At 35.2% G+C, this 27,017-nt stretch overlaps 9 protein-coding genes and 3 non-coding genes across 18 annotated transcripts; 2 read left to right on the forward strand and 10 right to left on the reverse strand.

The window, feature by feature from the left end:
* The first annotated feature begins 1,261 nt into the window (after positions 1-1,261).
* CML41 (calmodulin-like 41) lies at positions 1,262-2,187 on the forward strand. Its single transcript, NM_114937.3, has one exon. It carries the CDS (start codon positions 1,338-1,340, stop codon positions 1,953-1,955), a length of 618 nt encoding a protein of 205 aa, NP_190646.1. The 5' UTR covers positions 1,262-1,337; the 3' UTR covers positions 1,956-2,187.
* Positions 2,188-2,749: 562 nt separating this feature from the next.
* On the reverse strand, positions 2,750-5,095 carry AT3G50780 (BTB/POZ domain protein). 2 transcript variants are annotated; one of them, NM_001339480.1, is made up of 3 exons: positions 5,031-5,095; positions 4,066-4,758; positions 2,750-3,948 (listed from the first exon to the last, which is right to left on the reverse strand). In NM_001339480.1, exons 2-3 carry the CDS (start codon positions 4,690-4,692, stop codon positions 3,013-3,015), a joined length of 1,563 nt encoding a protein of 520 aa, NP_001326763.1. In that variant the 5' UTR covers positions 4,693-4,758; positions 5,031-5,095; the 3' UTR covers positions 2,750-3,012. The 2 variants fall into 2 exon arrangements, with proteins under 2 accessions (NP_001326763.1, NP_190647.1); NM_114938.4 differs by having other exon boundaries at positions 4,066-5,095.
* A 2,148-nt stretch (positions 5,096-7,243) lies between these two features.
* On the reverse strand, positions 7,244-9,588 carry AT3G50790 (esterase/lipase/thioesterase family protein). Of its 2 annotated transcripts, NM_001339481.1 has the most exons (9): positions 9,439-9,523; positions 8,908-9,334; positions 8,702-8,830; positions 8,422-8,553; positions 8,197-8,339; positions 8,021-8,118; positions 7,827-7,921; positions 7,691-7,744; positions 7,265-7,616 (listed from the first exon to the last, which is right to left on the reverse strand). In NM_001339481.1, exons 2-9 carry the CDS (start codon positions 9,289-9,291, stop codon positions 7,425-7,427), a joined length of 1,227 nt encoding a protein of 408 aa, NP_001326079.1. In that variant the 5' UTR covers positions 9,292-9,334; positions 9,439-9,523; the 3' UTR covers positions 7,265-7,424. The 2 variants fall into 2 exon arrangements, with proteins under 2 accessions (NP_190648.1, NP_001326079.1); NM_114939.3 differs by having other exon boundaries at positions 7,244-7,616; positions 8,908-9,588.
* Positions 9,463-10,384, reverse strand: AT3G50800 (uncharacterized protein). Its single transcript, NM_114940.3, has one exon. The coding sequence runs from the start codon at positions 10,251-10,253 to the stop codon at positions 9,795-9,797; it is 459 nt and encodes a 152-aa protein (NP_190649.1). The 5' UTR covers positions 10,254-10,384; the 3' UTR covers positions 9,463-9,794.
* Positions 10,385-14,964: 4,580 nt separating this feature from the next.
* Positions 14,965-15,398, reverse strand: AT3G50808 (PLATZ transcription factor family protein; the record flags this gene model as incomplete). Its single annotated transcript, NM_001161198.1, has 2 exons — positions 14,965-15,108; positions 15,210-15,398. The coding sequence occupies 2 exons, from the start codon at positions 15,396-15,398 to the stop codon at positions 14,965-14,967; spliced, it is 333 nt and encodes a 110-aa protein (NP_001154670.1).
* Positions 15,399-16,171: 773 nt separating this feature from the next.
* AT3G50810 (Uncharacterized protein family (UPF0497)) lies at positions 16,172-17,614 on the reverse strand. 3 transcript variants are annotated; one of them, NM_001339483.1, is made up of 5 exons: positions 17,600-17,614; positions 17,336-17,383; positions 17,089-17,239; positions 16,637-16,769; positions 16,219-16,553 (listed from the first exon to the last, which is right to left on the reverse strand). In NM_001339483.1, exons 3-5 carry the CDS (start codon positions 17,217-17,219, stop codon positions 16,353-16,355), a joined length of 465 nt encoding a protein of 154 aa, NP_001326371.1. In that variant the 5' UTR covers positions 17,220-17,239; positions 17,336-17,383; positions 17,600-17,614; the 3' UTR covers positions 16,219-16,352. The 3 variants fall into 3 exon arrangements, with proteins under 3 accessions (NP_001326370.1, NP_190650.4, NP_001326371.1); NM_114941.5 differs by lacking the exon at positions 17,600-17,614 and having other exon boundaries at positions 16,187-16,553; positions 17,336-17,452; NM_001339482.1 differs by lacking the exons at positions 17,336-17,383; positions 17,600-17,614 and having other exon boundaries at positions 16,172-16,553; positions 17,089-17,331.
* Positions 17,615-18,224: 610 nt separating this feature from the next.
* Positions 18,225-19,859, reverse strand: PSBO2 (photosystem II subunit O-2). The gene is made up of 3 exons (NM_114942.3): positions 19,423-19,859; positions 18,919-19,212; positions 18,225-18,820 (listed from the first exon to the last, which is right to left on the reverse strand). The coding sequence occupies exons 1-3, from the start codon at positions 19,660-19,662 to the stop codon at positions 18,359-18,361; spliced, it is 996 nt and encodes a 331-aa protein (NP_190651.1). The 5' UTR covers positions 19,663-19,859; the 3' UTR covers positions 18,225-18,358.
* A 721-nt stretch (positions 19,860-20,580) lies between these two features.
* AT3G08165 lies at positions 20,581-20,661 on the reverse strand. The gene has a single exon (NR_141400.1). It is a non-coding gene; the product is annotated as an other RNA (small nucleolar RNA).
* Positions 20,662-20,754: 93 nt separating this feature from the next.
* Positions 20,755-20,835, reverse strand: AT3G50825. The gene has a single exon (NR_141656.1). It is a non-coding gene; the product is annotated as a snoRNA (small nucleolar RNA).
* A 254-nt stretch (positions 20,836-21,089) lies between these two features.
* COR413-PM2 (cold-regulated 413-plasma membrane 2) lies at positions 21,090-22,938 on the reverse strand. Its single transcript, NM_114943.5, has 4 exons — positions 22,528-22,938; positions 22,066-22,173; positions 21,898-21,968; positions 21,090-21,713 (listed from the first exon to the last, which is right to left on the reverse strand). The coding sequence occupies exons 1-4, from the start codon at positions 22,704-22,706 to the stop codon at positions 21,460-21,462; spliced, it is 612 nt and encodes a 203-aa protein (NP_190652.1). The 5' UTR covers positions 22,707-22,938; the 3' UTR covers positions 21,090-21,459.
* Positions 22,939-23,479: 541 nt separating this feature from the next.
* On the reverse strand, positions 23,480-26,031 carry AT3G50840 (Phototropic-responsive NPH3 family protein). Of its 3 annotated transcripts, NM_114944.6 has the most exons (4): positions 25,700-26,031; positions 25,544-25,616; positions 24,333-25,457; positions 23,502-24,189 (listed from the first exon to the last, which is right to left on the reverse strand). In NM_114944.6, exons 1-4 carry the CDS (start codon positions 25,723-25,725, stop codon positions 23,704-23,706), a joined length of 1,710 nt encoding a protein of 569 aa, NP_190653.2. In that variant the 5' UTR covers positions 25,726-26,031; the 3' UTR covers positions 23,502-23,703. The 3 variants fall into 3 exon arrangements, with proteins under 3 accessions (NP_001327410.1, NP_190653.2, NP_001327409.1); NM_001339484.1 differs by lacking the exon at positions 25,700-26,031 and having other exon boundaries at positions 23,480-24,189; positions 25,544-25,652; NM_001339485.1 differs by having other exon boundaries at positions 23,526-24,189; positions 24,333-25,616; positions 25,700-25,998.
* AT3G50835 lies at positions 24,222-24,294 on the forward strand. The gene has a single exon. It is a non-coding gene; the product is annotated as a tRNA-Val (tRNA).
* Positions 26,032-27,017: the final 986 nt, after the last annotated feature.

Consider the following 27,017-nt stretch of genomic DNA (forward strand, 5'->3'; position numbering starts at 1 on the left):
ATATAAAGCAAATGGTTAAATTTGTTTGTGGTGTAACTTATGAGGGGGAAAAAACCAATAGTGATTAGGAAGACAGCTTGTTTCGTGTGGCTCTGCGAGGATGATCTAGTTGTATATTAAGATATCAGAAGTTATAAACAAAACAAAGATAATGAAAGACATGAATGCATCAAATTAACGGTATATATAGTGTTGGAATCAAATTAGTGGTGAATTATCGGGTTTGCATCAAACTAATTTGGTTATTCTTGAGATTAGGAATGTGTGTTCACCTAAAAGCTAGTAATTGATTACTAAAATGTAATGCATGCAACAAGAAGAGTCAATCGAATTTTATAGAGATAAGTCATATAAAATGATTAATTATCGCTAGAGGAAGCTGCGATGAAATTTCTTACAGCTTTTGTCTTTTACCCATCTAATCATTTAATCTCTGAGCCTACGCCATCACACATATCTAAAAGCACCTTCTTCGAAATTCCCTTGGAGGACAAAACATGGACCTCTTTTTTGTTCACTTGGATTTTCTCGGAAAATGACTTGCATGTCTTCTTACTATATTTTATGTATCCCTTCATTCTATACTTTTTCGAAATTCTAATTTAACTCTACATATAATCCCACTCCCACCAGCTAAAGTTTAGACATGACAAGTATTTTATCAAATGCTCCTTCAATTCAAACTACTGAATATTGTTTGGATAAGTACTTTTTGGAGACGTAAGCTATATTTTCCAATCCGAAATGAATGAACCAAATGTCCATAGTTCTGTTTTTTTTTCCTCCTAAAGTGAATATATTAAGAGACACTAAATTCTAGAAAATATGTTTAAAATATAATAATCAGTAATTGTCCAAAAAAATGTGAATACTTAAATCAAAATCAGGATACGATTGTCACAAGAAACAAACTTTCCTAGATAATGTATATTTTATATTATTATCATATTATGTATGCACTTAAGACATCTCCATCCATGAGAAACCTACAAAGTTTTTCAAACAAAAAAAATATTAATATTATATTATAATTTGATTATTTTTATTAAAAAAGTATTTTTGTTAAAAAATTAAACCAATAGTAAGATGAGAATTGTCATGATGGGTTGTACAAAGTATCTCAGAGTATCTCAGAGTTTCTCACTTGAGAAACTTTCTACACTCTCTCTCCTTCATTTTTATTATTTTTATTTTTTTAATTGTGAGAAATTCTTATGAGATACCCACAATAGAGATGGTCTTATAAATTTATCAACATGGTGAATCTCTCATGTTATATATAGAGGTGATTTAAAGGCTAAATAGAATAACACACTACAGCATATAAACTCAATGATATGGCAACTCAAAAAGAGAAACCTTCCTCCAATTCTTTCAAATGGTTTTCCACCAAAACCTTAAAGTTAAACCTTAGTTTCCAAAACCGACGAAGATCACCAAAATCAAACTCTTCGTCAACCTTAAACTCTCCAAGAAGCAACAGTGATGACAACAACAACATAAAGAGTCACCAGGCCTCCAAAGAAGAGCTCCGTCAAGTCTTCAGCCATTTCGACAGCGACGGCGACGGTAAGATCTCAGCCTTTGAGCTCAGACATTACTTCGGCTCTGTCGGTGAGTATATATCTCACGAGGCAGCTCAAGAGGCGATAAACGAAGTTGACACTGACGCAGACGGGTCTCTAGGGTTTGAGGACTTTGTTGGATTGATGACAAGAAGAGATCTTTACGGTGACGGTGAAGTTGATGGCGATGGAGAGTTGAAGACAGCGTTTGAGATGTTCGAGGTGGAAAAAGGATCAGGCTGCATAACACCAAAGGGTTTGCAAAAGATGCTTGTGAAGTTAGGGGAATCAAGAACGTACGGAGAGTGTGAAGCCATGATAAAGTTTTACGATATAGATGGTAATGGAATTCTTGATTTTCATGAGTTTCGTCAAATGATGACGGTTTAGTGTAATTAAATATTTCTTTTACGTAATTACCCTACTATATGCTCGAAAAATGTTTATGGAGTAGTGTGTGTGAGTTTGAATATAGGGATTATGTTAGAAGTGCTATTATTGAATTGTGGTGAAATTTTAGTAGTGTTGGAATGAATTTATGAATGAAGAATTCATATTTAAGCTTGATTTATGTTAATGACCAAAAAAAATAAAGTGGGAATTATTCTATGTGTATTTACAGTATTGTAGGCATCTATTTATGAGATATGCCCACTAATAATTTAATAGAAATGATGCAAAGACAGACCATTAATTGAAAGTTGGAGTATTTATTCTGTCTTTGGCTCTGCTGAACATTTGCCATTTATTCTTCATTCTTCGTCGTTATTTTTTTTGGGTTTGAAATGCATTGGTATATTATACGAGTTATAGTACAATTCTCTCCGATGCTGTAATTTGCCTTTTAATGATTAAAAAAAGAATATATATATATATACCAAAAAAGTTGGGAAAACTATTGAATTGGGCTTCAGACGTATGTTGGGTCATTAGGCCCATCATAGATCCCTTTTTCAATAAGTTTCTATTTAACCACTTTTATATTAAACAAATTCATTCAAAAATTCAGGTTAAGAATTTAATTTTTATTAAGGGTTTGAGCTTAAGATTTTCCAGTTTATTAGATTTTATGATTAAGTTTGTATTTCTTAAGGTTAAGAATTTAGAACCTAATTATAGGGTTTACCTTGTGAGCTGTTTTCTGTTAATCTTGGTAGAGAATTTAGACTATTGTTGATAGTAGTAAGTCACTGAAACATTTAAAATGGTATAAAAATCGAATCAGAAATATACATCCATCATCATTATGAAAACTGAAAAATACAAAACATGAAGAAAAAAATCGACCACTAAAAAACCTGCAAGACATTGTCTCGTACATGGTACGATCTAAACCAAACCAAACCAAACAAAACCAAACCGGAAATCAAGATCACCAAACCAACACATTCCCATAGCTACATTATGCACTGTACAATCTAACAAAGATTACTCAGCTTTCTTTAAGTCACTCCTCTTTTGAAGTTGAATCTGTTTGACACGAACCATTAGCTTGACGATCTGAGTAAGGTCTAATGAAAGATCGTCTCCACCAAACCTCAAAAGCTCTCTGAAGATTCGGACATCCATCTCCTCCGTTTAGAAAACTCCCGAGCCACGACAGTAAAATGCTCTGCTGATCTTCCAATGGTAGTGTCAGTATCGTCCGACCAATTCCTTCCTCCACTAGTTTACCATCAAACGATCTGCAACCATGTTGAAGCCAGTTATAGTCATTGAACAACGGTTGCAACCATGTTGTTAGTAGCAGAAGTCGAGTGTCCTTTGAAGGCAACAATTCTCCTCTCCCAATCCCTATAAAGAGCCGAGATGTTACACGGCTTATATGGTAACGAGACATTAAAGGAAGCTTCTCATGTAACAAAGCGAGCTCCTTTTGGTTTGCCCATGTGACTGAGAATTCCTCTGCAGCTTGTCTTTCCGCTAACACATCAAGGAGCCACGTGAGGTTATCTGCTTCTACAGCAATCTGTTTGGTATCAGTCTCAGGTTTCTCTCCCTCAGAAGCTTGTTTAAACAGAGACAGAACCGAATCCAAGCAGGTTTGGCAAGAGGAATAGATTGTATCATTGAAGTTATCAGCTACATTGGCTCCATTCTGTTCTCTAAGAAGCTTCAGAACAATAGATTTCATCTCACGTCGACTTTTCTCCTCTTTGCTTCTTAAAACAAGCTCAATGATGCGTGATAGCGTCTCCTTTGGTGGATCCACAGCATTAGAAGCAACTCGTTTGAGAACAGGCGTGACACCAACTCCTTCAGTTTTTAATCTAAGAATCGATGAGATAACTTTCTCCTCTTCTTCTTCCCCAACCCAAGGCACAGCTTCTAAGTAATCCAAACAAGACTGTATACATGAACTAAAACCAAGAAGCTCTGCAACCTGCAATAACAACTAAACTCCTTAGAAGTTCCCCTAAAGCTTTAAAGTTACCAAATTGAGTCATTTCTATGAACATCATCAACACCAGAATCTAAAAGAGGGTTATAGCTGCAATACCTTGAGGACACGAAGAACTCTGCTAACATTTTGTTTCATAAGTCGTTGCTTCATATCTTTACAATACATAAGTCCAATAGTCTCAACGTAAAGCTCAGCATCTTCACAGCTCTCAATCTCAAGACAAGCAAAAACCGAATCTTTCTCAGCTAGTTTCTTAGCAAAGAAACAACTATGATCAACCAAAACTTTCTTATGAACACTAAGCTTCACACAAAAACCTTGCTTCCCAACCAAAATCACTTTAGCATCACTACTTCCCGGTTCACCAAACTCAATAGCAACTTTCCTCGGTAAAGTCTCAACCTTTTGCCTCTGTGGTCTCTCTTGAACCGTCGCAGGAACAGCAATACTATGAACAGTATCAAAACTACCCAAATTCTGTTGAGTTTCATCAGAAGCAATGACGGATCTAATAGTAGTCGAAGATGGTTTCTTCTCCGGCTTAGGAGGTTGAAGAGCAGGAGAAGATTGCTTGTGTTTGGTGAGAGAGTTGTGAGATTTAAGAGTCTTTTGAAACGCAACAGGAGAAGGACAACACCAGAAACCTTCAGGAGTTACAGCTACTGGAACATTCCTAATCTTCGTTTGCCTTTGTTCTACTTTAGCATTCTTGATCTCCGCCATTGTTGTTAAAACACACACAAAAGCTTAAAGCTTTCACCTTTCACACACCATTAAAGAGACACAAACCTAAACAGAGAGGAGAACAAGTCAATTTGGGGGGAAAAACAAGAACCCTAGAAAAAAAATCAGAAATTTGTAGATGAATCAAAAACAGCTGTGTGTAGAATGAATGATTGGAGAGGTAATAATGGTGTTTAAAGAATCAAAGTTTATAGTAACAATAATGTGATTATAAGAGATTTTTGAAAAGAAGAGAAAAGCCAAAACTATAAAGAACAAAGAAAGAGATGCATCAAATGGCCTTTGTCTCTCTACGATTCCTTTATCTTCTACTTTACCTTTGTCTCCTCTCTTCTCTCTCTCTCTCTCTTCGCATGATTTTGATGATTACATGTAATTTGTGGGCCTTTTTTGTTGAACAAAAATATTCTTCTTTAAAAAGCATTACTTTATTTCTCAGTGACCAGACAGCCACGCCATGTCCATTTCTCTCTCTCATCCTCCAATGTTTTGAAAATTTATTATTAGTATATGATTAAAAGAGAATAAATCAGGAATTTTGAAATGTTAAAGTTGATGTGTGTTTGTTTATGTTCATGTGGGGACAGTTCTTCTCTTTCTTTTGTGAGTTTTGAGATTCTTGAGTAATGCTTATAAAACAAACCATCACTTTCTTGTAGATTTGTGTTACATAAAGCACATGATATGCATTTAATTTGGATTAAAATTTGGTTAATTAGGAGATTAATATTGGGAGATCATTAATTAATGGAACATATATAGCCTATAGCTGTTTTTCTTCTTCTACAAAAGGCTATATAGGTTAAAATCTCATTTCTTTTAATTGAAGTATATAAAATATTCCATAATTGGTGTTAGTCGTACGAATTTTTATTGTTAATTTATTGAGATTGTGAGCTCCATAAATTTAGGGGGTTGGTTGGGTAGTTATAGTATTATTTTGTATAGTTTATTATCATACTATGATATAGACTTACCTTTCTGGTTGAACAAAACTACGCATATAGAGTTGGTTATAATTAAATTTTAGGGACATACATCACATATATTTCTCAATGAATATATGAGTACAACTTTAGGTTAGCAAAACATTTAGAGATTGTCATAAAAATGGTACGTTGGAATTCTCATTCATAGTTAGAGAGACTTGAAGCTAAACTAAAACAAAATCAGGAAAAAAGAATACTATCATACTTGCAAAAGAAAAATAATACTATATATATTATACTTCTAAAAAGGAAAAGTCGTATTTTATCTAATTTATGTTATACTTCATATGCTGAAACAAATGGAAATATATGACAAAGAAGATTTGATGGCATTTGCTGGAAGCTAGACCCACGAAAAAAGCATAAGGACTCTTGATGATAGTTGATACCATGTGTTCCACTTCTTTTTATTTTTTCGTTTTATTGCAACGAAATTAATAAATAATTTCCCACATGAACATAACAATAATGAAGTCGAAGCTAAGCTAAATAAACCATGAAATGTTTCTATATAGTTTTTTCATAATATTCGTGTTGTTTTTTTCTTCTCTAGAAAACTTCCAAGAACTAACAATTTCTTGATCATAAAAGTGACCGGTAACCAATTCTATCCCTAAGCTTGAAAGCGAAACGTTTTGGATTTGTTGCTCAGTCCTATACTTAATATGTATGTATATCTGAATATTTAACATAACTATAACTGTTTTTATGTATCTTTAAAATACACAAGAACATACAAATTTAAACTCTATGCATCGGCAGAATTACAAGAAGAACACCATGCTTGATCAGTTGATCTTGAAGATGTTCAAAGCTTTGATATTACTACTCTGGTACGACCTCTGAACAAACTCAAAAATAACTCGGTTCCTTTTATCGAGAGAACCAGAATTAAACCAACGGTAACCAAGACTCAAATTCAAACCATGCATGCTTTAGTTTACTGATCATATCTTTATCCAGTTTAGCTGAGAGATCATTTATTCTTCATCACTTAAGACTATCAAATCTCCATCTTCACCATAACATTTTGATCTTGTGGTCTAAATTCTACAATGGAGAAAGCTTTTTGGAGGAGATTCTAAGACCATCTCCAACACGCAGGGTTCTCTCATCAATTTTAACAATTAAAATAATAATAAAATTCTGAAAAGGAGAAGAGAGAGAGAAACTCATGAAACAATTGTTTCTGAAATCTCTTGGGAGAGAGACGTCTCTCTACTTTAAAAGATTTTACTTGCCAGATGTTTTATATTTATTGGTCAGATTTAACTAATAACTTTAAATTTAACTAACTAAAAAAACTATGATAAAAATAATATTTTTTATCAATAAAGGACATTTTTGTGAGAACCTAACCGTTGTGGATGCTCTAAGCAGCTGAAGTCGAGGAAACTAATCTCTCGTCTCTTCCATACAGGTTCGATTCTATGAAGAACTGGGAGCTATAACCCTTTGATAAAGCCTCAATATGATCCCACATATCTGCGGTTATCTAAGGGTTTAGAAATATATACATAATGTGAATTCGTTGTGGTAAGTGGAAACGTATGGTATGAGGTCATGAATGTAACTAAGGAACTTGAAGATAGTATCATCTATATTAGGAGGAAATGCAAGAAGTCTTATATACTATGATTCTTTACATGTTTATTATTCTTGTGCGCAACAACAGTGTACAAGTGAAACATACCACTCCAAGTGAAGAATGGACAAACAGAATTAGACTTGAATCTGATCATGGACATCCTCGAAAGATCTCTCCCCGTTAATGGTTTCACGATTCTCTACATGTTGCAGAAACTCCATAACCACTTGGTCGGTCCAAGGAGCTCCGTTGGGAGCTTCTTCACCTGCCACCCATCCCAAGTGCCCTCCTCTTGGTGTCACAATCAACACGCAGTTTGGGTTTGCCTGACACTTCTAGTTCTTAGATAGACTCAAAATCATATGATTTTCGTGTAAATGAATGATCATTCATCTCTTACCTTGATGTCATCGCGAGGGATACCTCTCTCAGGAGCAATGGGATCATTTGCTGCCTGCATATCATATAAACAAATGAACATGAGAAAAAACAGATTCTAAGCTTATGGGTTCATCACTCATTGTTCAGGAATTCACCTGAATGCAAAGCAAGGGTATGCGGACATGTTTTATAGCTTTGGAGCTGCTCGACTTGGAATAGTACTCATCTACTGATTTGAAACCGAACGAGACTGTTACATGAAATAAAGAAACAAATGATTTGTAGCTGTATGCCCTTGTCTTCTCAAAGTATCAAGGAGAAGATATAAGTAGATGTTGACAAAGCTAACCTCGGGTTAAGCCATCATCGAAATCCCTAACCGTCTCAGCATTTGCAGCCAAAGGAATGTTAAATTCACCTCCTATGTCTTCAAAAAGAAGAGAATGTCTGCATAAAGATGAATTAGTGATGTGACAATAACTAAATGGCAAGAAGATAAGACGGATGTGGACAACGAACAATTACTTGCTAAATATTCTACGAAGAGATTTCGACAAGGCCTTGTCATAAACATTGTTAAAACCCTTATGGAAATCTTCATCTGCTATAACCAAATCAAAAGGATTGCACAAAGAAACAGCAGCAGTGAGAGGACAGTTATGAGATTCCTGCAACAAACTAAAAAAGATAAGAACTTGGTAATATCTCCTACATAAATTTCCAAACTCATGGGTTAAGAAAATAACTAACCTGACCCAAATAGTTAACAAGAATGTTGCCTCCAAGAGACCATCCAGCAGCATACAAATTGGCTTTTGGGAATTTATCAACAACATGATCAATCACTTCACCAATGTCTCCTAAAAACGAAGCCGAGTAGAACTGCATTAGCAGTATCATAATACTTCAGTAACAAAATGAAGCTAATTGGCACTATTCATCTATCATCACCAGACCATGAAACAGTACAAAAAGGAAGCTACTTTATGAATCTAAGATGAACCAAGAAAGAGCAGAGAAAGATCAAAACCTGAGGAGTGGTCACAGGACTATCTCCACAACCACGGCTATTAAACACAACACAACGCCATTTTTTACTTTGAGCTCTTAACAACATATGTCTAACATACGAATCTTGACTTCCTCCTGTTAAACCTGGCTACACATTTTTTTAAAGTTCTGATTTTTAAACTCAATACAAAATCAAAATCGAATTTTTGAAATGTTGAGTGTTACCAACAAAATGAGGATTGGTGAATCAGGAGGAAAGTGCCTATCTTCGCCGGCGACCCAATCCAAAGCAACAGAGCCGTTGTCTTTAGTTCGGAGACATTCACGGCGGAGTCTAACGAAAGGAACAGAACGAAAGAAAGATGCGTAGATTGTCTCCACGTGGCGGTTAAATCCGATTAGAGGAAACGCATTGTACGGTTTAGCGAGTGAGTCCTTTAACGACGGTAAGAAACGATCACTTCCTCCGCCGATAACTTCGAGAGAGCTGTGGTGAGAGGGACGAGACATTTCTGGATTCGCGGCGGCGAAAACTGAGAAATGACGGCGGAGAGTACGAACTGATGAGATTAACGGCGGCGATGATGTGGCAAAGGCGACTCTCGCCATTTGCTTCACCACGTCGTCGTTTTGGTAACCACAACGAATTTGCCTAACCGAAAAAACAAAGCAACATTTATGTGGTCGGGAAATCTAAACTAATTTGCAATCAAAGCCCTTGAAATATATTATTATAACAAAATCATCCTTACTTACAGCGACTACATTTTTCAACCCTATGCGGCTATGCCCGTAGGAACAATGGGCCTTGGGCTTTTATCCCCACTTTTTGCAACTGTACACTGTGTCTTTCATGTAACCATTACGCGGTGTTGACCAAGAAAAGCCAGAGAGGATTTGATATTTTTACCACTAAATGACTAAATGCAATTTATTAGTAGCTTTTGAACACTTCATCCACGTGAAAGTCTCCCAATTTGGTCATTTCTATGTATTAGTTGTATTAAATAACGAAATCAACTTTATATTTTTTATGGTAAAAATTATGTAAAAGTCAAATTTTCTAATTACAATTTACAAAATTTACACATTGACTAACCAATTTAACCCCTCTACTCAGCTATTGAACTCAACTCCGCCGTGAACTTTCTCCTCCCTTTACCACCACCACCACAACCTCTTCCGCCGCAACCGTTTCTTTTAACTCTTCTAACTCTACACTCACCAACATCTTCATCGTTGTAACTCAAACCTCCTCCACCGCTTTTCGCAAGCGCAGAGCTTGCTTTAACCGCTAAAGCCGCCATTTCATCTGCTCTCAATGGATGATTAAGCCATGTTAATGGTAAAACGAAGTACAATTCTCCTGGTCGAAGATCCTCGCTTCCAGGGACAGCTAAAACGGCGTCGTCGAAATCCATATCGTCGGAGTTACAAACAAAGCTTGTAGGATTCTTTTGAAGAATCTGCCACACTTTCACCGGCGTTGAAAACTCTTGTAATGTTCCGTCTGGTAATATCAGCTTCGCCGTCTCTGTTCTCCGAGATTCACGTGAAGCGCAAGCTCCCATTGTTTTAGTACTTCTTTGTACGTAACTCGTTGAGTTGACTCGTGACTTTTAGAAAGTTTGTAGATAGAGAAAGATAGAGAGAAGATCTCGTCTGTGTGTTTGAAAGAGATACAAACTACTCGTGGGGCTTTATATATATATAGAAGAAAGAAGAAGAAGAATGAGTGAGCCTCGTGATTCGGAAACTTCAAGTAACGTTAGGTTTTTGTCGTCTAGTGTTCATAATCAGACAGGACACAGCTCACGCAATATTATTTGTCTTACTGAAACTACAAATATACCCTCATCATGCAATTTAGAAGGAGTAATTTAGATTGGTTAATGTAAGGGGTAGATTTGGAAAATTGGAGATGAAATCGTGGCGAAGAAGGAGAGAAGAAAGGAAGAAAGTGTCCACGTGCAAACATTAGAGACTTGGGACAAAATCAGAAAGCAGACAAGCTTAGGTGGCCGGAGGTTTAATTTCCGGCGGATGGGGTGCATGAAGCTTGGCTTATGGAGCCTCACGTGAAGGCCAATAAGACTAAGCATGGGTAGGGACCAAACCGGTCTAATGGTCCCATTTAGATTCATTCGGTTGCATGGGTCACCGGTCACCTAACGAGAGATTCGGGTCTTTAAGTCTATATACGTGCATCATTCATTAGTTTTAGTTTAATTTAATTTGGGTATGAACGTGTGCATCAATAATGTGAATTCAACTCGAAATTATTGTGTGTCGATATGGTATTACGGTCCATCAACGCTGTATCGAATTTTTTTTTGTTACATTTTAAATATTTTAAGTAGGATTGATTTGTTGAAGAATATCGCTTTCCGTTGAAGTTTTTTTTTTTAGAATTGTTTTGTAGTATCTAAAGTCGGATACTTGTGTAACAACCAAACCAATATATCAAATCATAAGCTTCAATTATATGAAGTTATGAACCTCTATTATTTCCTACCACTTTATACTTTTTTTTCTCAAAAGAAACCTATTTTAGTTAAACTAACATTAATGTAACGATTAAAGTAGATATAGTATATTCTCTGCTTTTCATATATGTTTGGGATTAGGAACACCCACGTTTCGGCCAAACTTTATTTTTTAGTTTGTGCGTATGATAAATGAAGACAATAACACTGATTTTGTCCGATTTCTGCTGTCCTTTATATATGATCATCAGAAAGAACTAGTCCCAATTGATGAATACAGTACAATAATGTGTGTTCATACTATTATATTTTATGGAACAGAATTTGACTAGCCACTAATTAATTACTAATATGGCGTAAATTATTTAACCTACCATGACACTTTTATTATATAAAAAACAATTATTGACGTTTATAAATATAGACCACGTACGATGGTTCGATCTCTGGAGAGTTAACTGTTGGAACTCAATTTTACATATGTGACTCCGGCCAATTTTCCGGTGACTTTTCCGTTGATGTCCGTCACCGAAATGACCGGATTATGGAGTTTTTGGATTCCTTGTAATGAACACTATAAGATAGTGTAGTTACATATAAAAAATAAAGTTATTATAAATGAGTAATTGAGGTCCAAAGTGGTGAGAAATAAAAGGTCGGTCGGGTTTTTCGATAACAAATTTGCGGATAAGATCATATGAGAAAGTTGTGAGGAAAATTCTCCATAAACAAACTGATGGAGAGGGTTTGTCTCGGAGTACGTCAGCAAGAATGAGCATGCCAAAGCCACTTGGCAGAGAGTATCCTTAAAGAGCATGTTAGCGGAGAAGAACCTCCCAAAACTTTTTTTCTTAATATAGAGTTTCGTCTTTTTTTAAGTATTTTGTTATTAGTATCAAAAGTTGAATATGTGTGTAATATTTTGTAACCAAACACAACATTTTAATTTTGAAACCCTCCAGCTGTTTTTTTTGTCTATATGGTTATAAACGTTGTTGATTTTGAATCGCGAACATTTTTTGAGGTAAAATAAACATGAGATTGGATAATAACAATAATAAGATATAAATTCTTCAGAAAAAGACTAAGGAGATCTTCAGTGTCAATCATACACACGCGTACGAAACCTACTGACTACGATCTCTTGATACTTGATGATCAGTGAATGTTACGATTTGCAGTAACTATATATAAATTGGATAGTATAAAAATTTATTCAAATCATTGTCATTATTGATATGAGATGTTAATTAGTTGAGTGTTTAAGAGGTAATATTCTATTTGCATTCTGTAGTGTTATATATGTGCTGTCCCACGCCAATAGAATTGGATCTTTTTGGTTAAAGACTATAAAATTGTTTATGTTATTACATGTTTCAATAGTTAGTTACTCAATCGCATGGACGACAGTTCATAAAAGAAAATTTTGGAAAATAAAAAACACGATAAATTACAATTATTAATTTCCACGTGAAACGGCATTAAACTATTTCTACTTGTCGCGTTAACCTATTTTAAATTACAGGGTGTTGAAACTTGTTTATATTCGTAAACACACAACAAAAGTACAAAAAATCAATCCAACCATATAATACACATACTCGTCGTTTTCCCATTGATCATCCAAAGGAAATTGATCCGACAATGGAAACATAAATTTGTCAATTTTCGAGTTTTAAACATGTTTGGCCCCCAAAAAGAAGAAGATTTAAACATGCATGTATATAATTTGTTTAACCTTGAATTCATTTTTCATAAAAATTAAATCATCTCTGAAACCTAAAAAAAAAAAAAACATGTATACACACTAGATTTTAACCCGTGGAATAACGCGGGAACAATTTATTTTTTAAAATTAGTATATATAAAAGTTTATAAATTGTATCTATTTATAAAATATTTTTATTTTATAGTTTACAATTGTTATTAAGTAACGTCTTGCTAAACCCGTCCCGTAAAAAAACTCATTTATTTTATTAATGTTGATCTTATTTATGATATGTTAATGAATCATTACCTAAATATTTTGTAACTTTGTAGTAATAAAATGGGGTAAACGACCTGTGTCCCTTTCGGAAGTTTCATATACCATTAGAACTACACAGAATTTCAACCTCGATCTTGGTCCACACAAATAGAAAGTTCTAGTCCTATTTCTCCCTAATTTGAAAGTTCGAAACCTCAAAACACATAAACGCTTGATTAATTGGTTTATAACATAAACCGATATTAAACCACTTAAACCAATCCTAAACCAAATTAAAAACCTGACCCATCTCCTTCTACCCCATTTGACCCGTCTCCTTCTCCGCCATCACCTCCCGATCACAAAACCAACATATACATCTCCATTCCTGGAGTTTCGAAGCTTAAAGGAAGAGAAGCGAGGAAAGGCGATGTATTTGCGGCGGCTCGACAATGGAATCAAAGGACGAGAAGTATCGATAATGGAATTGAAATTCTCCGTATCGTTGTCCATAGAAGAAACTGAAGAATTTTCCTCCATTGTTTTTGGAAAAACATCATTTGTGAACACATTATTTGAAAGAGCATTGCGGATATATGAATTTGGAATTAAGTCAATCTCAAATTTTAGTCTTTGACTGAAACTCTATTTTGCTCTTCTTTTTAAATAAATTTTTCTGGAAATAAAGCAAGTCCTGAGGGGAAACCATGACATCGTTCGTAGAGGAGACAAACCCAACGATTTGGAATCTCATTATTGTCTCATTTTGGTGAATCGTTATCATTTTGTAGCTTATGACACGGTTTTTGTGCCATTAACATTTCAATAGTTGCAGAGATCAAAAAGCAATGTAAAACAGAGACAAAAATTGCAGAGCTTGAGTAAATCGAGTTATACAACAAAACAACAAAGCCGACTTAATCATAATCTTAAAAAGCAAAACCAAAAATAAATCCATTGTATCTTCTAATCTTATTTATCCTTGACTGAAAGTGTCTTGAGAAAGTTTGTTCGGAGAAATAATGCATTGAGAAGGCTCTAATAACTATCTGATTTATCGTGTGGTTGTGGCTGAGATGATTTGCAACGTGGCTGATATGATCCGTCTTCATCATCATGAATTTCTCCCTCAACAATCAATTGATTAAATTTCTGGGTTCTCTCAAATTCTAGTGTTCTTTGATTCTGAGATTTGGGGATTTTCGATCTTAAATCGGGTCTACTCAGGTTAAATCCGGTTCCGTTTAGTCCTAATGTGGTTAATGATGTCTGGGTAACAATAAACCGATTATAAACCATGTTTATGTGTGCTTTAGGTTTGAATTTTGATTTTATGTGTTTTGAGGTTTTGAACTTTCAAATTAGGGAGAAATAGGATTAGAACTTTTCATTTGTGTGGACCAAGATCGAGGTTGGAATTCGGTGTAGGTCTAGTGTTATATGAAACTTTCGAGGGGCACACAGGTCGTTCACCCAATAAAATGCTATCAAATATCTATGTTGTTTGATGATTATAATCGAATTATTATAGTCATGCAGAAAAATAATATCAAAAATGATAATTTTGTAATAATTAAATAATATTAAATATTTTGGAAGTTTTATTTTAGTAACTAATCGTGTAGTTACTGTGTAGAGATTTTGGGAAAATTAAAATCCACTGACAGCCATTGTAAATAAGTCTTAACTACATGATTTATTTCACAAAATGACTGCAAAAATGTATATGTAGATGTCTAAAATCTCAGTTATATGAAGCCTCCTAGAACCCTAAAAAAATCAAAAATCATAACGTTTTGGAATTAAAACCCTAGAAAGAAAAACAAAACCCTAGAAGAATGGAGCTCTATGTGGACTCCCTTTTCTCCTATGTCGTTTCTTCATCACCGGTTCATCAATCTCTTCTGAAATCTCTGTAACCTCTGATGAATTTTCCATCAGCTCATCAAGTTGTGACCCAAGAACGCTCCTAAACTGTAAAATTCACAATAAACAATGTTAACTTTACATATAACAAACAAAAGTGTAAGAAAAAAAAAAGGAAAAAAAGACATAATTAACCACAAACCATATACCTTGCATTCCATAGAACAGAACAAAGCAGAAGAAGCAGCGTCAATTTCCCATTCACAAATTTTACATTTATGCATAACATTGCTTCTAGAACGATGATTATTATTGCCACGTCTCTGGTTTATGTAAACAATCGGAAACCCGTTGATCGAATATAGATGTATCCCTGATATATCCATATATTGTGACATCGTCTCTTTCTTTACTCCTGTTTGGCGCGAACTTCTATATGTCTGCAATTACATCAAAAGCCATTAAACCATCGTTAGATATTATTTGCTACGAATGTTGGAACTAAATAATAATAAAGCAATTTTATAGAAAAGATCGTTTACTTGAATCAAAGTATGGCCTTTGTGATCGTTCTTTTTGAAGCAAGTAGTGCAAAAAGGAGGAATCAAACAATCACAACAGAAGTAACATCGCCTTTTTTGTGTTTCGCCTTTTTTTGGTGTATCGTTTTTTTTTGGTGTATCGTGTAACTTTTGATCGCAAATTTCATGGAAAAGCTTCGACTTCAACATCTCAATAATCCATGGATACCTTCTGATGCAGCTAAGAACTTCAACGGTTTCTTGCATACTTTCTAACATTATTGAATCAATGTTTGGAAGCAACTTGTGACTTTTTTTTTTGTACTTTTATAGAGCAAACAGAGTTTCCGATAAACTTGGTTAGTTGGTTAGCAAATATTTCCTTTTCTCTTCTCTTTTCCAAAACAGAGTAGGAAATCTTAAAAAAAAAAAAAAAAAAAAAAAAAAATAAGAATAGGAAAACTTAGGTTTTTGTTGAGCTTCATACTTTAATCTGAAATTGGTGAGATTATTGGGCTTATTAAGGCTGGAGAAAGTCTCGGCCCATTAAGGTTTTCAAAAGAAGCTACCACCTGAAAACGTCGTCGTTTCTTTGTGACTAAAACAGAGAATTCATCAGTCAAATGCAATTGCAATGTACAATAGGCTAATAGTTTGGAATCAAAAAACATTTTGTTGTAAAGTGTCTGTATATAACATTTGGTAAATTTATTTCAATATTAACAAGACAAGTCTCTAGAGTTGTATATAAAAATGTACATCCATGTCCTATGATTATGATTCCTATCATCTATAACTATAAGAAGACATCATAATAAGTCTCTGTTAATGTCAATAGTATAAAGAAGGTAAACTCCAAAAATTGAAAAGAGCTGAAGCAAGTAACAGAAACCAACACAAGAAAGCCAATGCAGCCGAGACTTGGTATTGGATACAGAGGCTACCATCACAGATCTTTCCATCAGCAGACGCAAGCAGTTCAGTTGCACTAGCTACAGCACAAGCACCACCAAGAGAAAGAAACGAAAGTACCTGATACAATAGAGATATCACCATAAGAAGAATGCAGAGCACGTTTAGGAGATTAGGTAAACTCTTTGTTGCATTTTGCTTACGAAATCACCGGCGAAAACGATGGAAAGAACTCTTAATTCTTGAGGAAGGAGTTTCACTAAGACAGAGTATGTGTCTGTCAAGGCAAGTAAAATGCTCCATGGAGTTACAATTGCCATCACCATCGCTAAATAGCTAAACAACAGATAGACACAGAGAGATCAAAATCAGTCCTTATGAATCAGTTATCATGAAACCAACCAAAACCCTATCCTCAAGAGTGACTTTTTGATTACAAACAAAAAACATTGACTTGAGCAAAACCCTATTCTCAAAACGTTTTATTGATCAAAACCCTATTTTCATATTTGATCAAAATTCAAACTTTTCAACAAATTAGGTATTGATTAAACAAACCCATATCCAAAGTTCACTCCTTTCGATGATCAGATTCATCAATTCGAACCCAAAACCCAAAAATCAAAATTGAATAAGAATTTGAACAGAATTTTACCAGAAAGTAGTGAAATCATAGAAATCGAAATCAAAGCACATGAAGATCAACGAAGCAGCTGAGAAAATGGTTTGGCCGAAACGGAGAGCGAAGCTGGCGCTAGTGCCGAACGATCCCGGCACATGCTCCATCCAATTTCAAACCTAATTCTCTTCATCATCACAAAAGCAAAATTCAAATCATTTTCTCGAGAAAATATTTCTGAGAAAAGAAAAAGAAAAGAGAAAAGTGAGCCAAAGGGTCATACCTGTAACGCCAAATGGACTTGTGTGTTTGCTCTTTATTCTCTTTTGCTCTGTTTTACAAAAATAAATTTACTTTATAAACTAAAATAATACTAACACTCTTCACATTTTCATTTAAGTCTTCTTTCTATTAAATTATTTATTTCCTAAAAAGATTTGTAATAATTTCAATATTAATGAGAATCTATTGCCAGTCAACAGACTTTTGTAACTTTAAAAATTGGTTTATGAATACCAAATTGTATAGGATGTTGTTTAATGTTTACCAGCTTCTTGTTATGTATTTGGAACAAAAACAAATTGTGATTATTTCCCAAAGAAGTTATAATGTTATATGTATTCCTCTTAATAATACAAAATGCAATTATTATCAACAAACTGGCTGTTTTAGTTGTTGACTACTTATATAATTGGTATTTAGTGTCATGATGACCATTTTTTTTTTGTGTATGTATAATGAAACTGCTAAACTTTTAGAACTTTTGCATTTTCAATTGTGTTCAACTTTAAAATATTTTAATTTAGTTGATTTTTTTATGTACCTAAATTGACACTCTATGTGCTGGTTCCAATCAACAAAGGTAGGTCGACCACATAATAATGAAACTTAAGTCAACTTTGTAATTATTATAAGAAGAAAATGCAAAACAAATATTTTATACTAAAACATACCATCACACCCTACTTGAATTCACCTAAATCCTATAATCATATCATTTAAATAGAGGAAAATACTTTTTTATAGTTAGACCTAATAAATTCCTATTTGTATGATAAATCACAAGTTGTAACCAATAGGTAACTCGATCTTCGTCCTCTCGTTCCAACTTCCAATTCATGTTCCATTTGTTACGGTTCATTAAACTTGCGTGTGTGTAACTAAAGAATTGATTAAACTAAAACTTGATTTCTCAAATTATTCACTGATATAAATATTTATTTATCGAGCGTTAATATATATATATATATATTGATAGAAAGAAGTTGTTTCAATACAATTTTACAAAAGTAACAAATTATATGAATCACTCAATCTGACCGTACCAAACCCCTTGGATCTTCACATCTTTTGGTACCTTAGCACCCAAGTCAGTATCCGATGGCTGAAGACTCTCGAACACTCCGATCACTTCACCTGTCTCCGGTTTGCTCTTTGTGATCTTCAAAGTGATCTCTCCGACGGAAGCCGCCGTGTTCTTGACGTTTTCCTTGGATAGCTCTTCCTCGTCTCCTCTGCCTCCGGCAGGCAAAGCCACTGCATTATCGTACCCAGTGGATCCACCACGACCCTTTGGGTCCAAAAAGGACGAGCCACGGTACGATGGAACTAAGAACTTGCCACTGAAGCTTTCGGGTTTCCCTGAAGCCTCGAGCTGCTTAACCGTGAAGAGGAACGGCACGCGTTCTCCTCCCGGAAGCTGGACTGTGACTGCTGCGTAATCGATACCATCTTCTTCCTTGAACTTCACGCTTCCGTCTGAACCAACCTGATCAAATGACAACAATTCAATTGACTTGTTATCAGTTTCTTGCGGTAGAAGCAACAACTGGAAACTGAGATTGAACTAAGTGATTGAAGAAAAACCTCGAAGGGTCCTTCGATCTCATCGAGTGTGTAAGTGAGACGGGTCATGAGCTTGGTGTTTTGGAAATCCGGCGGTGCATTCTTGCTGACGCTATCTGCCTTGACGGTGAAGGAAGTGGGCTCGAAGCAGAACTTCTTGCCTGTGTACTTACCAGCTTTGAACGAGAATGTCTCAGAGCCACCATCGATAGTTGGACACTGGTTTGCCGTACCGGTACCCTTTACCTCCATGTAAGTCTTGCTCTGTATCTCGTCGTACGTTAGCCTCTTTGGTGCTCCCTCCGCACCGGCCCCCTTCATTACCCAAAACATAGGTTAAAAATACTAGACTTTGCAAATAAACATGCAATGTAATCTACATATATTACTGTGACATAACAAAACCTCTATACACTAAGCTATTAGCCCTAGCCAACACAACTTCTTAAGTTTGTTTTCTTCAATAAACACAAGGCCTATAAATTTTGTTAAGTTTGTGAGATGAATGAGAATATGAAGTTATACCGAGACAACGAGAGCAGAGGTGGCTAGAGCAAAACCGGCGATCTTGGCGGCGTCGGAGCATTTTCCAGCGAAGTCTTTGAGGTCAGAGTGGAGAGAGCACGTGAGCCTAGCTTGTGAAGAGTCTAACCCAAAGGACTTGCCCACGGTTTGGTTTGATCGGAGATGGACATTACGAGAAGGAGAAGCGGCAATCTTCGCCGGTTGAAGAAAAGTTGCGGCGGCTTGGAGAGAAGTTGCCATGATGACAAGACTCAGATGTCAATATGTTTGTTTGAGTGATAATGCGAAGTTGAGTAGTAATAATCAGAGGAGAGATTTTGTTTCGCTAAGATAAGGTCGGATAAGTTTTGAAAATTTTCCATTGGATTGTTTTCATGACTATATGGTCGATCAATAGCCACGTGTCTAAAGCTGATGTGGAAATAGAGATACTGTCCCAATCAGTATTGATGACGTGATTATAATGTTATCAATTCCACTGGAATATATAAAGTTGAATAAATAGTTTGGTTCTAGAAACGGTTCAAGACCGGTCTGGAATACACCAGAGAAAGGATAACTAAATGTTCGGTTATTATGCTTCTCATATCACAACATTTTAATCGCAGAATGAAATCACTTATGCATATCATTAATATTAAGATTTCAATAGTGATGATGAAGGTTGTTTATGAGAAAGAAGACACAACGAATGAATAAAGAGTTTATTTTATTATATTAAGATTCTTGAATACAAAATCAAAGTTTACAAGTGATTTCTCAGAGAAGTATCATCGATTGACTTCGAGGTATACACATCTAGGGCAGTGCTTCTCTAAAGATCAGTTGTTTATCTGTTAGGTTCAGTACATTCATCTCCTGATTCTTACGCAACCATGTCAAATAGTTAGAATTGAGAGTACATCCATGAAAAGCCGTCCTCACATCCACAATAGTAACATAACAGTTATAATTTCCAGAACCAAGAACACAATAGTAGCTATGAATCCGACCCAGCTTGCACAGATTATCAAAAATTTCCTAGTTTTAAAAACAAAAACTGCTGAGACAGTCAAACTTCTAGATTTCGATCAATTGATAAGTATCCAATTCAATAATTTAGACTATAGAACGAATAAAGTTTATAGACTCAACGAAGTTTCATGGTAAGAAATTAAGAAAAGGCACTCAGAATGAGTAGGAGGTATATATTCATCATGAGAATCAGATGACAATAAAACAATCCTCATCATGCCTTTTTTTCTTCAATTTTCGAGAATCACGAATCAAACAACTTTGAAAAACATTTAGCAGAAAAAACTAATAAGATTGAAAAAAGTATAAAAGGATTCCTCTCAGACAAATGCCTCGTTTGTCCCCATGATTTAATGAATGGATTTCATCGGACTCGTCATCTGTGTATTCATCACTGAGAAACCCTTTTTTCTAAGATAATCAAACACAAAAAGAAGAACAAATACTAGACTAATGATATGAAATCGAAAACAGATTAACCAATAAAACGAAATATCAGAAAGAATTAAGAAGCCAGAGATTCAAATTTGAGTTGCACTCGGAGATCAGAGATGACTTAAGATTATATACGGCGGAGAGAGAAGTATTTATAAGGAGTCAGCCAAACTAGGGTTAGGGTTTTAAGCCGCCCCCCTACTTTTAGACGACATGAAGTCTAGTTATAAAATTCAAACAGCGTGTAGTTTTCTTCCTATTGAAAACGCCACGTATTGCGAATGTGAATACTCGAAACGGAAGTCACGAGTAATTTTTCAACACTAGGCAAACAACATGAACTCATGAAGGCTAGTTTTTTTTTTACAATCATTCAATAAAGAACTTTTTCTTATAGTAGGACAAACAAATAGTTGAAAAATGAGATTTTTTTATACATAGAACATTGATTGAGCTTGAGGTAGTATTTGGGTATGCAACATAATCAGAAGAAAGGAACACCATAGAGACTTGCTCTGCTCGATGTTTCACGCAGTTTATTGGAGCAGCCGAGCAAGAAACAACTTGTCGATGAAAGAGGAATGTGGATTACATGACACGGACGATTAGAGCCCAGACAGGGTAGACCAAAAGAAGAATGATCCCTAAAGTGTTTGATACTCCACGGGGCTGTGTGAATGAGTTCCTGAATCCACCCGATGCTCGAATATGTTCTTGAAGAAGGTAACATCCAATGAAAAGGCTGATTACAGTGCCTATCCAGGTTCCACGTATATGGTGAGCAAGGAAGTGTGGAGAAACTACCAGTAGCAGGATCAGAGAACCTGGCATCTCAAGCCAATCTGCACATTTTGAAAACCACAATAACAAAAGTGTGAGACTTTAATTTTGTTTCAGCAATTACACTGACTTGAATGTTAGTATAGATTTGCCTCAAAGCATTTTAAAGATTCTCGAGACATCTTCAGCGATTGTATGACAACAATACAAAGATACAAATCAAGAATGATATGAAGATGTCATCACCTGGGAAATGCTTAGGGAAGAAAAGTCTGAGAACAACCGCAACGAAAGCAATCCATTTCCCAACATCTCCACTGATAACAAAAATCGAAAAATGCCACTTACACCAGTCCAGTATATAGACTACAGTTTTAAGAATAGTTGTGTCTTTTGACAAGAAAAGATTGTTACCTGAGAAAGTTGAAAATGACACTAGGAAGGCTAAGGAAGATGTATGGTATTAGGAGTGATGTAAGCATCTTGGTTTTCCAATTGGTACGATCCAAAATTAACAAGTAACTGCATCAAAAATACCAAAACAAAAACGTTAAGGAAAGTAGGAAACCATGAATAACCAGAAAGCTTTTCTAAATTGAGTAAAAGAAACAAAGACACTCTCACACCCTTATCATGTTTGTGCTCACTGATCACTGATCAATTCTATAGTTTCAACCAATCAGAGATGCTATTGCTAGAAACAATAGGGTTACTGCAAATGTCAACAAATTAACAGAAATAAACAGATTTTTTCGAATTCAACATGTACGAGATTACACAGTAGTCGACTTATCGAAAAACCCACGAGAAAATCAAATCAAATTCAAAATAAATCGACGAGACACGAAATCAGAGATGGCGACTTGAAAAACTCACATGGCAGCGAAAGAAGCGAGGAATTTGAGAAAAGAAACACCGAAGCCTAATCCACCAAGCTTCGAAACATCGCTAAACAGTTTCTTCGCAGCGACCTTGAGCTCTTCCATATCGGAATTGACTAACGCCACCGTATCGACGTCGTCGGTCTTCATCGCTAGATAATCCATACGCCCCATTATTTTTTCTTCTTCTTTCAGAGACTCGAAGCAAATCGATCTTCTTCGTTGGAAGTGTTTTTCTTTTTCTTTTAATTCTCTTCCAGCTGTATCCAGAATCCAGAATCGTCTTGTCACACTTCTGCTTCTTTCCCAAATTTGTTTTTTTTTTTTCTTCTCTTCAATCGTTCCTGGTTTATCGCCGCAAACCGATTGTGATTAGTGACGTGTCGTTATCTGGTTGAATAATATAGTATTGAAGTGAAAATTAAACCGCCATGTGGCAGGCAAAAACAATTATTCGGTTGACCTAGTCCTTTGATTTGCGCGTTTTGTTCTGTTACCCAACCTCAATTATTTCAGATAATCGGAGAAAAAAAACAAAAGGTCAAATAAATAAATAAACTAAAAAACAATAGCCGAATATTATAATTTAAAAAAAATAAATCAGTTTTTGATGACAACATTATTGAAATATTTTGTTAATTTTTTCTACTACAAAGTACAAACAATGATATTATTCCAAGGGAAAAATCGAAATAAATTAATAAACTATATGATTAACAATGAACATGATATTATTCCTCTGAATTTTTTTAAAAAAAGAAAGTATTTTAATAAATATTAGTTTTATAATTAAATTTTTAATTATAAAATAAAATTTAACCAATAATTGATATACACATGCTTTTATTAGTTTCTCATAATTTTTCACTTGAGAGACTTTTTCTGCTTTCTCTCATACTTTTTAAATATATTTTATTTTTATATTGAACAGTTTCTTAGTGATAAACTATTGATGAAGATGGTTTTATACTCTACTTGCACCACTTTAAAGCATCTTACAAATTTACATTCATAATCTCTAAATCATTATACTATGATTCTCTGAATAACAAGTCCATCAGGGTGTGTTTTAGAGTTCCATTCAATCTAAAGTATCAATCTTTTTCTTTAAGATATACAGAAGAAGTAAAAATACAATTTTTAGAAGCACAAGATGATTCTGATTTATGTACTAACTAAGAAAACGTCGTGATCTTCTATCGACCATCGTTGCCTCCTGTGAATCACAAACTTGAGCCGAAAATTTGCATCCGAACTTCTTCCCGATTGACCATTTCCCCGCCCCATGCTTCGCCTTCAACAAACTTTCTTTGTCGATCTTCGCGATCACTTTCTTCAAGTACAAGCATTCTTTCTCTAGCTGGTTCACTCGTGTCCTCATCGTATCCATATCCAAACGAAGCACCTGATTCTCCTTCACCGCTTCCTTCCATCTACCCAAGTCCACCACCGTTTTATCACCGTCTTCCTCCGTCAGTAAAGTCCCAGTGATTACTTGCCGGAGCTGTAGCTGCTCCAAAAACAGAACTTGTACGACGGCTCGTAGTGGTAAACGCTCGTTTTGTGCCGCGTGTGTGCATCCTTCAACAGTCAGTTTTCTACAATCCATCACGCTACAAATCTTCTCCTTCTCTTCCTCCAATATCCATGAATGAGTCTATAAAAACAAAAATCACAACTCAATCATCAGGTGCTGTGGTGTAGTGGTTATCACGTTTGCCTTACACGCAAAAGGTCTCCAGTTCGACCCTGGGCAGCACCAAACCATAGACAATTTTATAAATTTTTATAATTAATTACCTTGAAATATATATCGACGGCTCTGTATAGTCCATCATCGTAAACCCGTGCTTGAACCGGAAGCAAAACCGCCAGATTATAAAACTGTTCCGGTTTAAGATTAGCGTCCGATGCAATTTCACCGAGAACTCCGTCGATCAATCTCCCAACCACCGTCAATGACGACGACGACACGGCGACGTTTTCGAGAAAACGACGTAAGAGTCTCTCCACCAAATCAATATCGTATAACGTTTCGTTGAGATACGAGTAACTTGGAATGAGAAGATCATCAAGCGTAGCTTTCTCAAGATTCGATCCGATTTTTTTCTCTAGAAACTTCCTGCAATTCTCGGAGGCGTTGAGAATGATCGCGGCTCGTAACAAACCGAAGAGAGATCTCGTAGTCGTCGCAGTTAATGGAAGATCTGAAGTTATCGTCTCTAATAATTCTCTTTGTTGATTCTCGGAAGCTATGGTGGTGGAAGAAGAAGAAGAAGATGAAGATGCTGACGATGAACGCGAGATTCCTGGAATGTGTTTCTTCGCGTAAGTAAGTAGAGATCTCTCTACAATCTCAGGACTCAGGACACTCGACTTCATGGATAAGATCACACGTCTGAAGATTGGAAAACTCAACTCCGTTAGATCTTCGAACCAAAGCTCTGTTTTCGAATCTTTGCTCTGTTTCTTCCGGTCAACGGTGAATATACCTCCGTTGTTTATTGGCCAACCGTAAAACGACGACGGATCGGTTGAGGAAGCTTGGAAGACGATGGAGTCTATACACTGTTCCGTTATACAGAGTGATTCAGCTAAAGACGAGACTGATTCACAAGCTTTCAACGCTTTGATGGATTCTTGTACGTTAGTGAAGACGAACTCTGAAAGAAACTTCTCTGTTTTTGAAATGAGATTCTCCGGTGAGTACTCTTCCGTCATTTCTAGATACTCGGCGGCGCAACGGAGTGGAACAGCTGTGGAAACAGAGATGTCGACTTTGAAACCGTAGCTTATCTTTATCACCATCTCGAAAATCTCTGAACCTCCTGGAAAATTCTCGAGCTTGATGTGAGAATAAACTTTACTCTGTTCTTGCTCTGTTATTAGTTGGTGAAGTTTTTTGCTTTTTGACATTAGAGGAAACTGAAGAAAGAATGATCAACATATCAGTTTTAGTTTTTAAGAGTAAACTCTGAAAGAAGAAAAAAAAACAGAGAAGAAGATGAGACCTTATGAAGATGAAATGTTATATCATCAACTTCGATTTCTATGTCACTTGGTAAGCCTGTGGTATAAAAAAACCTACACAAGAGATAAAGATTTTATAAGTATTTGAATATGAAAACATTACTATTGAAAAAAATGAGTGTTTTGTTCTTCTTCACCATGCTTGCTTCTTGGAGTTAGCCATTGGAGAAAATCACAGAAAAAAACAAAGAAAGAAAATCTCTCGATGGAAGTGGAAGCTATTGGGAATGAGATTATATTCGGGTTTTTGAGAAAAGTGAATCGAGTTTTTTGATCAATTCTTTAGCTTAATAATAAATATTTCTGTCTTTTGCTTTTTATAAAAGGAATTGATTGTTTAATATTTGGATGCAGAACAGCCAGAATCTCAAGAAATTGGGCATTGAAAAGAGGCAAAGTCGCACTCATTTGTTAATAAACTCCCTCCAAATTTTGCTTTATAAACTTCTTATTTGTGAATACATAATGATTCTAACTAATCTTTGGTTAGAGTATTTTTTAAAAAAAACACTATAAAAATCTTCAACCAATTATGGTTTTAATGCGGATAACAAAGATATGGTGGCCCAAAATTTATTATTTTTTTGTATGTATATATAATGATGATTTAAAATGCCTCAATCATGCTTTGAAAATTTGTTGGGACAGAACAATAATATAATTTAAGATATATATGAATGTATCAAAATCAATCATGCTTTCAAAGTCATTCATTTCTTCTTCTTTCTATCAAACCCTTTTGTGAGTTATCTCTATGCATGTTACAATTTGTATAAGAATTCATTTGAGAGAGTTAACCTAACAAATGTTGTACTCATTCTTTAGATGACAAACAATTAGACTAACCAATGGTTAAGTCAAACTAACTCGTTGATTAAAAACAAGATATTATATTGCCACATAAACAAACGGCCAACTGAATGTTTTTACCCCCAACCACCAAAGTAGCCTCAGTGATATAAAACAAAATCTACATGACGAAGACAGGGATATGTATGATTAATGTAGACAAGACATTGATATTTATGTCAGAATAGAAAATCTATGGTCGGAAGAGTTTGCCTTGTACATTGCCTGTTTTGTTAACAACTTTACAAAGAAGTTTGTACAACATCAAGATTTGGTTCATTGTTGACCACACTATATTGGCATTAGTAGTTTTAAATTGTAGAACTATATGTACTATATTTATATCTCCATTAGCATGTTAAGTATTTTAAATAATGAGTTTATACTTATTATGGTTGGTTGCTTGGTTCTGCAAGTGAAGTAGTATTATGCTTATTTTAAAACAAAAACATTTTAAAGCTTATATAGAAAAGTTAGAAACAAGAAAAAAATCTCTAAAACATCTGCTGTTCGATTATATTGATACAAATGTCATTGTCTAACTCCATTTGAGCACAAGTTCTTCCCATTTTCACTTCCCAATTTTATGGTTTATCAAGCAGGAGT

This window comes from Arabidopsis thaliana, chromosome 3, assembly GCF_000001735.4.
Source record: "Arabidopsis thaliana chromosome 3, partial sequence".
In the NCBI taxonomy this organism is placed as follows: domain Eukaryota; kingdom Viridiplantae; phylum Streptophyta; class Magnoliopsida; order Brassicales; family Brassicaceae; genus Arabidopsis; species Arabidopsis thaliana.

Bases quoted from the DNA above. Each gene is read 5' to 3' on its own strand.
- CML41 (NM_114937.3), top strand. From the start codon at position 1,338: ATGGCAACTCAAAAAGAGAAACCTTCCTCCAATTCTTTCAAATGGTTT.
- AT3G50780 (NM_001339480.1), bottom strand. From the start codon at position 4,692: ATGGCGGAGATCAAGAATGCTAAAGTAGAACAAAGGCAAACGAAGATT. The intron at 3,949-4,065 runs GTATTGCAGCTA...TTGTTATTGCAG, and splicing joins GAGTTCTTCGTGTCCTCAAG to GTTGCAGAGCTTCTTGGTTT.
- AT3G50790 (NM_114939.3), bottom strand. From the start codon at position 9,291: ATGGCGAGAGTCGCCTTTGCCACATCATCGCCGCCGTTAATCTCATCA. The intron at 7,745-7,826 runs GTGAATTCCTGA...TATGATATGCAG, and splicing joins TACCCTTGCTTTGCATTCAG to GCAGCAAATGATCCCATTGC. The intron at 7,617-7,690 runs GTAAGAGATGAA...TAGAAGTGTCAG, and splicing joins TCCCTCGCGATGACATCAAG to GCAAACCCAAACTGCGTGTT.
- AT3G50800 (NM_114940.3), bottom strand. From the start codon at position 10,253: ATGGGAGCTTGCGCTTCACGTGAATCTCGGAGAACAGAGACGGCGAAG.
- AT3G50810 (NM_001339482.1), bottom strand. From the start codon at position 17,219: ATGGAGCATGTGCCGGGATCGTTCGGCACTAGCGCCAGCTTCGCTCTC. The intron at 16,770-17,088 runs GTAAAATTCTGT...TCTGTTGTTTAG, and splicing joins TATGATTTCACTACTTTCTG to CTATTTAGCGATGGTGATGG. The intron at 16,554-16,636 runs GTAAGCAAAATG...CTATTGTATCAG, and splicing joins TCGTTTTCGCCGGTGATTTC to GTACTTTCGTTTCTTTCTCT.
- PSBO2 (NM_114942.3), bottom strand. From the start codon at position 19,662: ATGGCAACTTCTCTCCAAGCCGCCGCAACTTTTCTTCAACCGGCGAAG. The intron at 19,213-19,422 runs GTATAACTTCAT...TGGGTAATGAAG, and splicing joins CCTCTGCTCTCGTTGTCTCG to GGGGCCGGTGCGGAGGGAGC. The intron at 18,821-18,918 runs GTTTTTCTTCAA...TCATTTGATCAG, and splicing joins AGATCGAAGGACCCTTCGAG to GTTGGTTCAGACGGAAGCGT.
- COR413-PM2 (NM_114943.5), bottom strand. From the start codon at position 22,706: ATGGGGCGTATGGATTATCTAGCGATGAAGACCGACGACGTCGATACG. The intron at 22,174-22,527 runs GTGAGTTTTTCA...TTTTTGATGCAG, and splicing joins CTCGCTTCTTTCGCTGCCAT to TTACTTGTTAATTTTGGATC. The intron at 21,969-22,065 runs GTAACAATCTTT...TTTTGTTATCAG, and splicing joins GTCATTTTCAACTTTCTCAG to TGGAGATGTTGGGAAATGGA.
- AT3G50840 (NM_114944.6), bottom strand. From the start codon at position 25,725: ATGGCTAACTCCAAGAAGCAAGCATG. The intron at 25,617-25,699 runs GTGAAGAAGAAC...TCTCTTGTGTAG, and splicing joins AACTCCAAGAAGCAAGCATG to GTTTTTTTATACCACAGGCT. The intron at 24,190-24,332 runs GTAATTAATTAT...TTGTTTTTATAG, and splicing joins CCGTCGATATATATTTCAAG to ACTCATTCATGGATATTGGA.